The 12,111-nt window shown below is 34.7% G+C and overlaps 1 protein-coding gene across 6 annotated transcripts in view; it reads left to right on the top strand.

The window, feature by feature from the left end:
- The window catches only part of LOC121976845 (eIF-2-alpha kinase GCN2), a 100,725-nt gene that overhangs the window by 72,482 nt on the left and 16,132 nt on the right, over positions 1–12,111 (top strand). For 4 of the 6 annotated variants that reach the window (XM_042529226.1, XM_042529227.1, XM_042529225.1 and 1 more), the window contains 4 exons: positions 8,633–8,764; positions 8,830–8,913; positions 9,402–9,510; positions 9,587–9,723. In XM_042529226.1, coding sequence (XP_042385160.1) covers positions 8,633–8,764; positions 8,830–8,913; positions 9,402–9,510; positions 9,587–9,723 — 462 coding nt within the window. Of the gene's footprint in view, positions 1–8,632; positions 8,765–8,829; positions 8,914–9,401; positions 9,511–9,586; positions 9,724–10,607; positions 10,746–12,111 lie in introns of those variants that run through there. The other 2 variants (XM_042529229.1, XM_042529230.1) reach the window with 2 other exon arrangements.

Raw genomic sequence — 12,111 nt, 5'->3', positions numbered from 1 at the left:
TATATTTGATATGTGTGTTTAAGCAAAGGGTTTTAATGGAGCCTGTGACTCAACGAGGTCTGTTGTGGATATTGACTTAACACAGCTAAGTTACTTGGCTCGATGACTCGAGGTCTGTTGGAGATAAGAGAAGGATGATATGAACCATTTGAGGAACTACAGGATAAGGAGCATCGAGACGCAACATTGACACTGGTTGAAAGAAGATGAACTATGTTAGGCAAGAATGAATGATCGCACGTGGAGCGAGTCGTGTGCTCAGTGCATCTAAAGGACTTGCGAACCTAATGAGAGATGATCTTGGTGGCGATGTTGCGTTGTGGAAGGTAAGCTCTTGCCTGAGTTGTGAGAGTTGAGAGACATGCATCTTTAGGAGAAGGTAGATCTCCACTTAAGCGAAAACCCAATGATTAGAATGAACGTAGTTGGTCCAACCAAATGTAGGTGGTTCTAATTGTTTGGTGAGCTAAGTCATCTAAGGAGTTGATTAAGGCTTGGTTACTTGCGAACAGAATATTTTTGTTTGGAACATAGTTGATTAGACAGTTAACTGATCTGGTGTTTATCAATAAATGATAAATTTCAATTGACTAATATTATAGTAGGAAAGTAAAAAATAGTTGTTGATTTGAGAAAGTTAAGTTGTAACAATCGAATGGCCTAGGGTCTCAGAGATCAATCCATAAATGGTAGAATCCAGTTGATTAGAATAGTTATTGGTAGACTGCAAGCAGAAACGATTAGGAAATTAGCTTGATAGGGGATTATAGAGTAAGTGAAGCAAAAGAAGAGTGAAGGCTATAAAGGAGTATAAAGGGGTGTGTTTGAAGGTTGACGAAATCTAGATTAAATAGTACATTAAGCCTTATCTCTTGTACTCTTTGCCAAATCTTCTACTCATATTATATTGCTTGGTGTAATTAGTGCTTTCTTAATCTTCGAAAGTTATCCGTGAAGAAGAAAGATAGTGGGCTTTTGAGTGAGTCATTGATGAGTTAGACTGTGGAGTATGAACAAGGGTAAAGAACCATATTACATCACCTTGTTAGTGTTGGTATGCATCGACTTGCTTTACGTATTTCATTTCTACTGCTTAATTGCGTTTATGTGATCTTGCTATGCTATTTGTATGAGTTTAAGATTGTATTTGCAATAAGAGGCTAAGAAAGCAGTGAGTGAAACCAAGAATGAAACTTCTCAGCACTTGTATCGACAATTGGATACAAAAGAAGGGAAAAGGAATATCTATAGAATAACTAAAGTGAGGGCGAGGAAGATAAGTGATCTTACCCAAATAAGATGCATTAAAAATGAATGCAATCGAATACTAGTGAATGATGAGGAAATAAAAGAGCGATGAAAGAGGTATTTTAATCAACTTTTTAATGAAAATTTAGATGATCAACTTAACTTAGGTAATTTAATTAGATTCGAGGAGTATAGAAATTTAATTTTTTATTGTAGAATTCAAATTTCAAAAGTAGAATAAGCTTTAAATTGGATGCAAAATGGCAAAATAGTTGGATCAAATGATTTTTTGTTACAGGTATGGAAGTGTCTAGGAAGTAGAATATTAAATGGTTTACGAAGTTATTTAATCATATATTGAAAAAAAAAAGATGTCTAATTGAGGGTAAGTACTCTGGCCACTCTATATAAAAACAAAAGAGACATACAAAATTGTGCGAATTATAAGGGCATTAAGCTACTAAGTTATACCACGAAATTTTAGAAAAGAGTAATATGACAAGTTTAAGGAAGGAGATTACGGTGTCTGAAAATTAATTTAGATCCATGCTTGAAAGTTTGACAATTTAAACTATACATCTTCTCATGTAACTAATAATACTTACACATGATATTTGTTGACCTAGAAAAAGCTTATGACAACTCCTAAGGAAAATTATGTGAAGAATTCTAGAAAAGAAAAGTGCTAATGTACCGTATATTGAAATAATAAAAGATATAATGATAAGAGGGAAAACTCTGAGTAGATTAATCAAAGTATTTCTATAGAGCTTTAAATCTCTATCTTTTTATACTAATCATAGATGAATTCATTGGATAAATTCAAGATATGTTATCATGGTTCATGTTGTTTCTAGATGATATTGTTTTGATAGATGAGACGCGTGAATGAGTAAATGTTAAGCTCGAATCTGGGAAAAATACTAGAAGTGAAAGATTTTAGGCTTAGTAGAGTAAAAATAGAATATATGAAATTTAAGTTTAATAATATTATATGTAATAAGATAATTGTTAAGATAAAAGATGACAAGTTCTCTATAATTGAGATTTTGAAATTAGGTAGAATAAGCTGGATGATTGAAATGTCGGAGAGTATCAAGTGCTCTTTGTGATCATAAAGTATCTTTGAAACTTAAAGTGAAGCTATATAAAATAACGGTTAGACCTGCTATATTATATGAAGTTGAATATTGGGGTATAACTTGACAATATGAGCAGAAGATGAAAGCCATTGAGATAAGGATGTTAATTGAATGTGCGGACATACGAGGATGGACAAAATAAGAAATTAGAATATTAGTGAGAAAGTTGGGATTGCGCCTATTGAAGGAAAACTCCGAGAGACACATTTTTGTTTGGATAACTAAAATGTATAGCATGTGTTCAAATGTACAAAATGAAGCTTTAAGAGCTATTCACCATCCATGATAATACCGCTTGAAGACTCGCATCGCCCGCCACCACTCTGCGATAGGGGGGCACTTGAAGAATAGGTGTTCCCACGTCTACCACAAAAAGTGCATGTCCTTTGGATAATCCTGTCGATATCTAGTGAGAAGTCAACTTTGTGCCAATATCCAGAAAGTGATTGCATGACTAGACTATAAGTAGGCCCTCCACACTGTTTGGGGCCCATGCCTTCTTAGGACTAGGCTGCCTGAAGAAGTTGTAAGCCTCGGTCACCCTATCATCTTGTACAAACCAATCTTTCGGTCGCCAACGAGTAGTCTCTGTGACCCGATAGTCGCTAATATGAGATCCCGTATCCGCAGTAGTCTCTTGATAAGAAGGGAATTTGTATTAGTTGTCTGCTATGCTCAAATGTCGATGTGACTCAAGTAGGAATGATGTACCCACTTGATCCAAATTGCATCCTCCTCTTGTATGCACCATAATACCTTTGCCAAGAGAGCTAGATTTGAGGCTCGTTGGTCTTGGCACCCCAATCCGCCTTCATCCTTCGGTCTGCACATATTTGCCCATGATATATGAGGATGTTTGGACGTCCACATGAAAGATCGGCAAATATTGTAAATGCGGTTGATGATGCCCTGAGGTAAAGGCAGAATAGATAACCAAAAGCACTTGACTCCCTAAAATACTAATGTGATAAGTTGCGCTTTGCCAACATCTTTTGTGGTCAGGCGTGGATCCGATGGCTCAGGGAATCTAGCAAGGGGTGTAATCCGAGAGATATATTTAAGATGATACAACCATATACTTAGACGATCAATAAATGTTCTAGATAAACGATGTGAAACTATGACCGATACACACATTAAACGAGGAAGACTAAAATAGACTTATTAGCAAATGATAAAACATAACAACAACAACAACAACAACAACCAAGCATTTTCCCACTAGGTGGGGTCGGCTGTATGAATCTTTTTACGCCATTGAACTCTATCTCCTATTATATCATCATCTATATTTAAATAAATTTTATCTTGTTTTATTGTTGCTAACCAAGTCTTTTTTGGTCTTTCTCTTCCTCGTTTGATATGCATGTTTATCATAGTTTCACATCGCCTAACTTGAGCATTTATTGGTTGTCTAAGTACATGTCCGTACCATCTTAAACGTGTCTCTCGGAGTTTTTCCTCAATAGATGCAACTCCGACTTTCTCTCTAATGCTCTTATTTCTTATTTTGTCCATCTTCGTATGTCCACACATCCACCTTAACATTCTCATCTCTGCAACTCTCATCTTCTGCTCATGTGCTCAAGTCATAGCCCAACATTCAGCTCCATATAACATAGCAGGTTTAACTGCGGTTTTATAGAACTTACCTTTAAGTTTAGGAGATACTTTACGGTCACATAAAATATTCGACGCTTCCCTCCATTTCACCCATCCTGCTTGTATTCTATGTAAGACATCTCTCTCAATCTCTCCATCATTTTGTAAAAATGATCCTAAATATTTAAATCTCTCGATTCCAGACAACCCATCCTCTCCTATCTTAACAATTGTTTCATTACTTCTAATATTGCTAAACTTAAATTCCATATATTCTGTCTTTAATCTACTAAGCTTAAACCTTTCCCTTCTAGTGTTTCCCTCCAAGATTCTAGCTTAGCATTTACTCCTTCACGTGTCTCATCTACCAAAATAATATCATCTGCAAACAACATGCACCACGGTACTGTGTCTTGAATGTACGCAGTGAGTTCGTCCATAATTAGTGTAAAAAGATAGGGAATTAGAGCTGATCCTTGATGTAACCCTATCTTTATTGGAAATGCTTCAGTTACTCCGTCTGAAGTCTTTACTCCGGTCGTTACATCCTCATACATATCCTTAATTAGTTCAATATATGTTACGCTAACACCTCTCTTTTCTAAAATTCTCCATATAATTTCTCATGGGACTCTATCATACGCTTTTTCTAAGTCAATGAATACCATGTGTAGATCTTATTTTTGCTCCGATATTTTTCAATTAATCGTCTAAGAAGATGTATAGCTTCTATTGTCGACCTTCCAGGCATGAACCCAAATTGATTTTCTGTCACTGTGGTCTCCTTCCTTAATCTTTTTTCTATTATTTTTTCCCAAAGTTTCATAGTATGACTCATTAGTTTAATACCCCTATAGTTTGCACAATTTTGTACGTCTTCCTTATTCTTATATAAGGGAACTAGAGTACTTATCCTCCATTGATCAGACATTTTTTTCGTTTTCAATATCATGTTAAATAATTTTGTAAGCCATTCAATATCTTGTTTCCCTAAGCACTTTCATACCTCTATCGGAATATCATCTGGTCCAACGGTTTTTCCATTGTGTATCTCATTTAAAGTTTATTTTACTTCTGAAATTTGAATTCTACGATAAAAATTAAAATTTCGATGCTCATTTGACCTAATTAAATTACTTAAGTTAAGTTGGTCTCCTAAACCTTCATTAAAAAGTTGATGAAAATATCTCTTCCACCGCTCTTTTATTTCTCCATCGCTTACTAATACCCTATTACATTCATCTTTAATACATTTTATTTGGCTAAGATCTCTTGTTTTTCTTTCTCTCACTTTAGCTATTCTATAAATCTCTCTTTCCCCTTCTTTTGTATCCAATTTTTGATATAACCGTTCAAAAGTTTCATTTTTTGCTTCACTCATTACTTTCTTAGCTTCTTTCTTGACTATTGTATATTTTTTTAAGTTTTCCTCGTTCTTACAAATATATAATTCCTTATAAGCTATTCTTTTTTCCTTCACTTTCTCTTGTACTTTCTCATTCCACCACCAAGATTCTTTACTTAGCGGTGCATGCCCCTTTGACTCACCGAGAACACTCTTAGCTACTATTTTCAACTTTGATACCATCTTATCCCATGTTGTATTAGAGTTATCATATATTTCACCTAATGCTTGTACTTCTACCTTCTCCTTAAATATATGTTGCTTCCCATCCTTTAACTTCCACCACTTAATTCTAGGAATTGTATATATTTTCTTTCTATTGATACTATGTTTGAGGCGTATATCCAACACTATGATGATTTTGCAATCTTTACAAATCTTTCTATCGTTCTTCCTAACCATAAGAAAGTCAATTTGCAATTTATTATTTCCACTTTTGAATGTGACTAAATGTTCTCTTTTCTTAAAAAACGTATTAGCTAATATAAGGTCATATGCTATCGCAAAATCTAATATAGTTTTCCCTTCCTCATTCCTCGTTCCAAACCCATAACTCCCATGTACTCTTTCATATTCCTCATTTTTCACTCCGACATGCGCATTTAGATCACCTCCTATTAAAATCCTTTCATTTGGTGAAATATTTTGTAATATTTCATCTAAGTCCTCCCAAAACCTTGATTTGGTAGTTTCATCTAATCCTACTTGTGGTGCATATACGCTAATTATGTTCATAGTTTCTTTCGCCACTATTATCTTAAGGGCTATAATTCTATCCCCTTTTCTAACTACTCCTACAATTTCATCCTTTAACAAACTATCTACAATAATACCCACTCCATTTCTTGCTTTACTCTTTCCAGTGTACCATAACTTAAAACCCAAGTTCTCTATCATCTTTGCCTTCTCAACTGTCCATTTTGTCTCTTGTACATACAAAATATTAATTTTTCTCCTAATCATCATATCTACTACCTCCATTGATTTACCAGTGAGAGTTCCTATGTTCCATGTTCCAAATTTTAGATTATTAGTTTTCTTATCATATTTATTCTTATCTAACCTATGGTGTGAGAACTATTACCTATTTAACACTACATCCAAGTTCTCATGGAGATGTAGCGGTCCTTGCTGAGACGTTACAGTCGGACCCTGTAACGCGAACTCTTGTATATTTATCACTACACCCGAGTTCTGGAGATGTAGCGGTCCTTGCCGAGACGTTACAGTCGGACCCTGCAACGCGTTCCTTCCGGGGAACAACCTAGCATTAGCACAATAGTTTAATGAATTCATTCATGAAATATTTGTCATAGTTTGACGCTGGCTGACAACCTAACGCAACCCTCGTCCTTTATCCGGGCTTGGGACCGGCCATGACCAGCCATCATGGGCGGAGTTGCAAATGATAAAACATAATAAAATTTATTTAAATATAGATAATGATATAGTGGGATAGAGTTCAATGACATAGAAGGATCCATATGGCCAATCCCACCTAATGAAATAAGACTTGGTTGTTGTTGTATACGATTGTATTTGAAAGTCAATCATTATTCAACGCTCTAACTGATTCCTCAAGGTCCTAATACAAAGGATCTCATGATCTTGGTCATGAGCAAGGATGTGTTTCTGTTGGAATTAGGTAGATGTTTGCGATAGAAGTTCTTTAACAAACGAAGAAGCCACTTCTTGATCACTACTCTCTCATGTAATCATAATACAATAGCAAAGGCGATGAACCAGTGAAACAATTTCCTTGGGATTGAATCAGAGTGTCATCATGGAATGATAATCTGAAGATCAGATTAAGATGTGAGAGTTGTCAATGAACGAAAGGATTTGTAGCCAAAAGATTATAGTAAACTACCAACTAATCCTTTATAGCGGAAAGGGGGTAATCGTCAATAAAATTCCTCAATAGCGATCATTGGATTCTCGGTTAATGAGGAAATTTTTTGATAGGGAGATTCTACTACTAGTAGAAATTAGGTTTGCGACTTAGTTTTGGTAGGAACTCACATCCTATCTTGTAGGATATTAGGTCTCCTAGTCGTTAAATATAGTAAACTACCAACCAACCTTTATAATACTTAGGGTCATATACCTTCAGAATCTATACCCAACTTTTATTTGTTGACATTAGTGTTTGATAATTCTTTGGCACTCTCCATTCTATATTTCTTTATCATCTACAACTATTCCCACTCTTAACCAGCTAATCTAACACCAGATTATTCCTAAATAGAACTTAATAGCACTAAATGAGCATCTGCTCAGGGTTCGTTCATAAATTCCCCTAATATTGACCCCTAATTACATTCATCTACCTTTGAGAAAACTTCGCAACATAACAAGAAGTATGGGTAGAGATTAAGTTATCCTGCAAATCCAAATAATCTGTTACAAACTGAACTGAACAAAACCGGTTGAATTTGGTTGAACGCTGATTTAACTATAACTTTCCCAAGTAAAGTGCAATTCAAGCCCAGTTTGAGCCCAAAGGGAATCCATATCAATTTTTTAACTCACAACAAACTCTAAACATGCCTCTGAAATAACACCTGATAACCTTGGTAGTGGTACAGTTTTAACCCAATCATTTCTGCCATAAATAATCCTAATTCCCAATAATTACCTTCGATTAACTCCTTTGGTCCATTATCAATCCCTAATCAAACCTCAAATATAACAAAATTCTGAAAACTTAATCCTCACAATACTTATCTAACCTACAAAGATGACCCTTTCCACATGAAATTCAGCAACAGAATAACAATTTTTGAATATAAATGACAGTAAAACTAATTGTATGTAATTTTTGAGAAATTTTGAGCTTCAGATGGTTTTGCTATAAGAGAACAGATAGTAAGAAGTGAGGAGAACTTGGTGATGGCCAAAGTAGCCTCCTGACATTACAGATGCCCAGCTAGAGCTTTTTGGATTTTGGAGGTAAGGTCCAGTACTAGATGCTGGTCTTTTAACACCCAGTATTGGATAGTAGTTTCTATGAAATTTAGAAGCCATCTTGTTGACTCCTGGCAGATTTTAAGGCGACACCATTGGCCTTTCTTGAATGCTATTGTGATATTCCTCAGATATTGCAGAAAATTATATTTTGCATAATTAGGCTTTCAATAGTTTGAATAATTTCTTTAGTGTTTTGTGGTTTTAGTTATAAATAAAACTCTTTAATCTGCTCTTCTTATTATCATTGTGAAGTTTTGATTATCAGGTAGCATTGGATATAGCAATGCACTTTTTCCCTTCGACTGCAATGCAAATCCATTTGAATCATAGCCAAATTCTCGAATCTATTTGGTCATGGGTGGGAATACCACATGAATTGAGACAAAATGTAGCAGAGGTATGTATCAGATTTATTCTATCAAAAATATTTCAGCAAAACCTGATTCTTTATATTAAATGCAGTTGATATCCATCATAGGTTCGTCTTATCCACAGTCTTCTCATCGTAAATTAAGTTGGAATTTTATCCGCCGGCAACTCCTACAGGTATCCAACTAGCTTTTGTAACTCCCGATTCATATGTGCACAGGAATTGCATATACCACAGCAGAAATTCACACTTGTATGCCACACTAAGTTCCCACTATCCTGACTAGTAACAAAAAACACTTTGTACTAGTGGAAGACCGACATGGTTTAGGTAAGCCTTGTAGGTTTGTCAATTGAAACAGTAGTTGGCACATATAGCACTGCACAGAGTGATGTAGGATTTGAAAACTTTGTTAATTACTTCACAATGCAATCTTAGAGAATACATGCACCAGCGTAATGACTAAGGCATAAATTTAATAAAGCTTTTTGATAATAATTGCTAGAATTCTTTTATCAGTTATACTATTTCTTTAGATGATTTGCACAAAAAATTTGAGGTAGGCTGTCAACCTAGTGCCAACAAATAGACTAATAGACTCGTGGAAATAATTTACAAAGTTAGAGCACAAATATTTATAATGTGCATTATACTTCATTCTCAGGATCTTAATGTATCTGAAGCACTTGTTAACAGACTTCAGTTAGCAGATTTAAGATTTTGCGGACCAGCAGATCAAGCCCTTGCAAGGCTTCGTGGAGCACTTTCTCCTGGTTAGTATCTTTATAACTTTATCTCGTCATCTTTATATACAATTGCTGTAAATTATGGAAGATAATTCATTTGCAGATAAATCCACTCTCCAGGCGCTTGAGGATATGTCAGCTCTTCTTAGATATCTAAGGTTTTGGAATATTGAACAAAATATTTCAATTGATGTTCTAATGCCTCCAACCGAAACATATTACCAGTCTCTTTTCTTTCAGGTAATCATCCTTACTATCCATTCCGTCTATCAGAATTTTGAACTAAAGAACATCTTTTTTTTCATGATTTATGCTTCTCTTCTTTTATTGGACCAATGCTGAAAAAGAATAATAGTTGAATAAGTTTTGGTAAGGTAAAATGTCTATTATACACATGTAGTATCTTGAGAAATAACTTTCATCCCCCGCATTGAATGATTAAAATGTCACCCTCATGGTTTAAGCTATTAAGAGACATGCTAGTGGTATGTAGTCAAGCCATCACATAATGCATGTCATATGTAGATACATATGCAAGCATATATACACTAAATATACTTTAAAAAAAATGTTATATTGACAAATTGTGCAGAAAATCACGTGTCACAAAATATTCAAGGTTATATTAATTTGATATATTAGTTGAGAGAGATAAAATGTTTTGTTGTTTATGGACAAAGGACGATTAACAAAAGTATTGCATGAACCATATGAGTCAATGAATCAAGATAATATCCTATTATTAAAATATCCAGTCTGGGGCTTGACTCAAAATACATATAACTACCCAACCTAAAAATCATACCTCTATTTAGAGATCACAATCAACCACGGATATCTAATGTGAACTTCTTGACAACAATCTTGAAATTGGAAACAAGGCGAGTATGACCATGTAAATACACATATAAGAAAGCGTGAATATACATATAAAATAGGGCACAACAACAATGAATACATGGTAACATCTAACTATACTTAATCAGAACAGTCATCTGTCATGTGTATGTATTACATTGACTGTGGCATAACAATTAATTACTGAATATAAAGGTTACTAGATTATATTGCAAATGCATGTTGCATTCAATAACTCACTGATGTGTTTTGTTTTTGGCGCATAGCTCATTTTGATAGGCCAACAGCCTCATCCCAATCAGTTTACTATAAAGGTAGATCCGCTACCTTAGCGGCCCCCCTAGTGCCGGCCCCACGGATATGGAGGGAGGTTCATGCAGGTACACAGGCCATAGGCGCATGGCGGGATAAACCCCAGGTCGTCAGTTCCTGAGAATCGACCCCTGACCATTACGCCAGAGATACCATGCGCCCACCGTCTGCGCTACGCCCTGGGGGCCCCAATCAGTTTACTATAGTTTGTATGTTTAATTGCTCTGAAAGCATGTATGATTAATAAACACTAACATTACATCATGTGATTTGATAAAACTGTAATGATAGACTTCAAATATACCTCCTTGACTCCAACATGTAAAACATGGTGATAATTTTAGTTAACTCCATAAATAACAACAATATACTATCAGTACATTAGATCTACAAATAGAATCATATAAATAATAAAATTATTCTATTCAGCATGAAGAGCTCCATGTGTGAAAAGTCAATCTGGTACGTCTACGAGCATACAACTTCTGATATTTCTAAAGAGTTGCATGAACATAAATTATATTAGCTAAGCTTTTATGAAATCATTGAAAACAAGGTTTTAAAGGTGGTTTTTGGCACTAAGTGCATGCTTAGATTGTCAACCCAAAATAATATTGAAATAAGATTAGATTTATATTCATTTTAAAAATTACTAACACATATATTAAATAAATTTACCAATCAAAATAAGGTTACAATAATAGGTGAATAGTGATAATTGATAAGTAAACACCTAACAATGATAAAAGACATAAGTTGATAGCAATATGTGTCCAATCAAGCAAAGCATAAAATTCGTAAATCCATATACCATAACAATCAAGTAAAAGAAAAGAGAAGTTGATGAAGTCACTTCAAAAAGAAAAGGAAAATAACCATGACAGACTTGACATCATTGGATTTTACCTAGCTAAGAAGGGTGTGAAGAATAGAGAGATAACGTGAGGTTGAGGGCTGGGTAAGGAGTTTAGGAGATTAAGGTTTTGTTCAAGTAAATTGATTTCTTAAATAAATTGATTTTATTTTTAAATAAACTTGCTTAGATTGGTTAGGTCAAGTGCGTGTAAGATCGAGAGAGGCACTAGATCATGTAAGTCTTGCTCCATGAGCAACTTGCCAAGCTCTTGATGCCTCTTGAACTTTCTCTCAACTTGCCAAACTCTTAGTCAACCTTGACCTATTGGACTTCTAGTTAACTTGTGCAACTTGCACCCTGGACGTATAAATTAGAAATATAAGATAAATCTAGCTTAAACACTTTACCAAGAACATCATGATAATCTAGTTGAATTTGACCACTTAGGGCATCAATAGCACCAACATTAACTTCATCCCTAAGGAGAGAACCTTAAATTTCATAGTATTTAAAATTTCAATTCTTGTTTGTTTGCTCCAAATCTAGGGAAAATTTAGTCATTATATATCCTATTGTGTAAGATTGCATTCACTAGAAATCAA

Source organism: Zingiber officinale, chromosome 4B (genome assembly GCF_018446385.1).
Source record: "Zingiber officinale cultivar Zhangliang chromosome 4B, Zo_v1.1, whole genome shotgun sequence".
Taxonomy (NCBI): Eukaryota; Viridiplantae; Streptophyta; class Magnoliopsida; order Zingiberales; family Zingiberaceae; genus Zingiber; species Zingiber officinale.
Note: the sequence above shows the minus strand (reverse complement) of the source record. Positions and strands in the feature narration are given on the sequence as shown.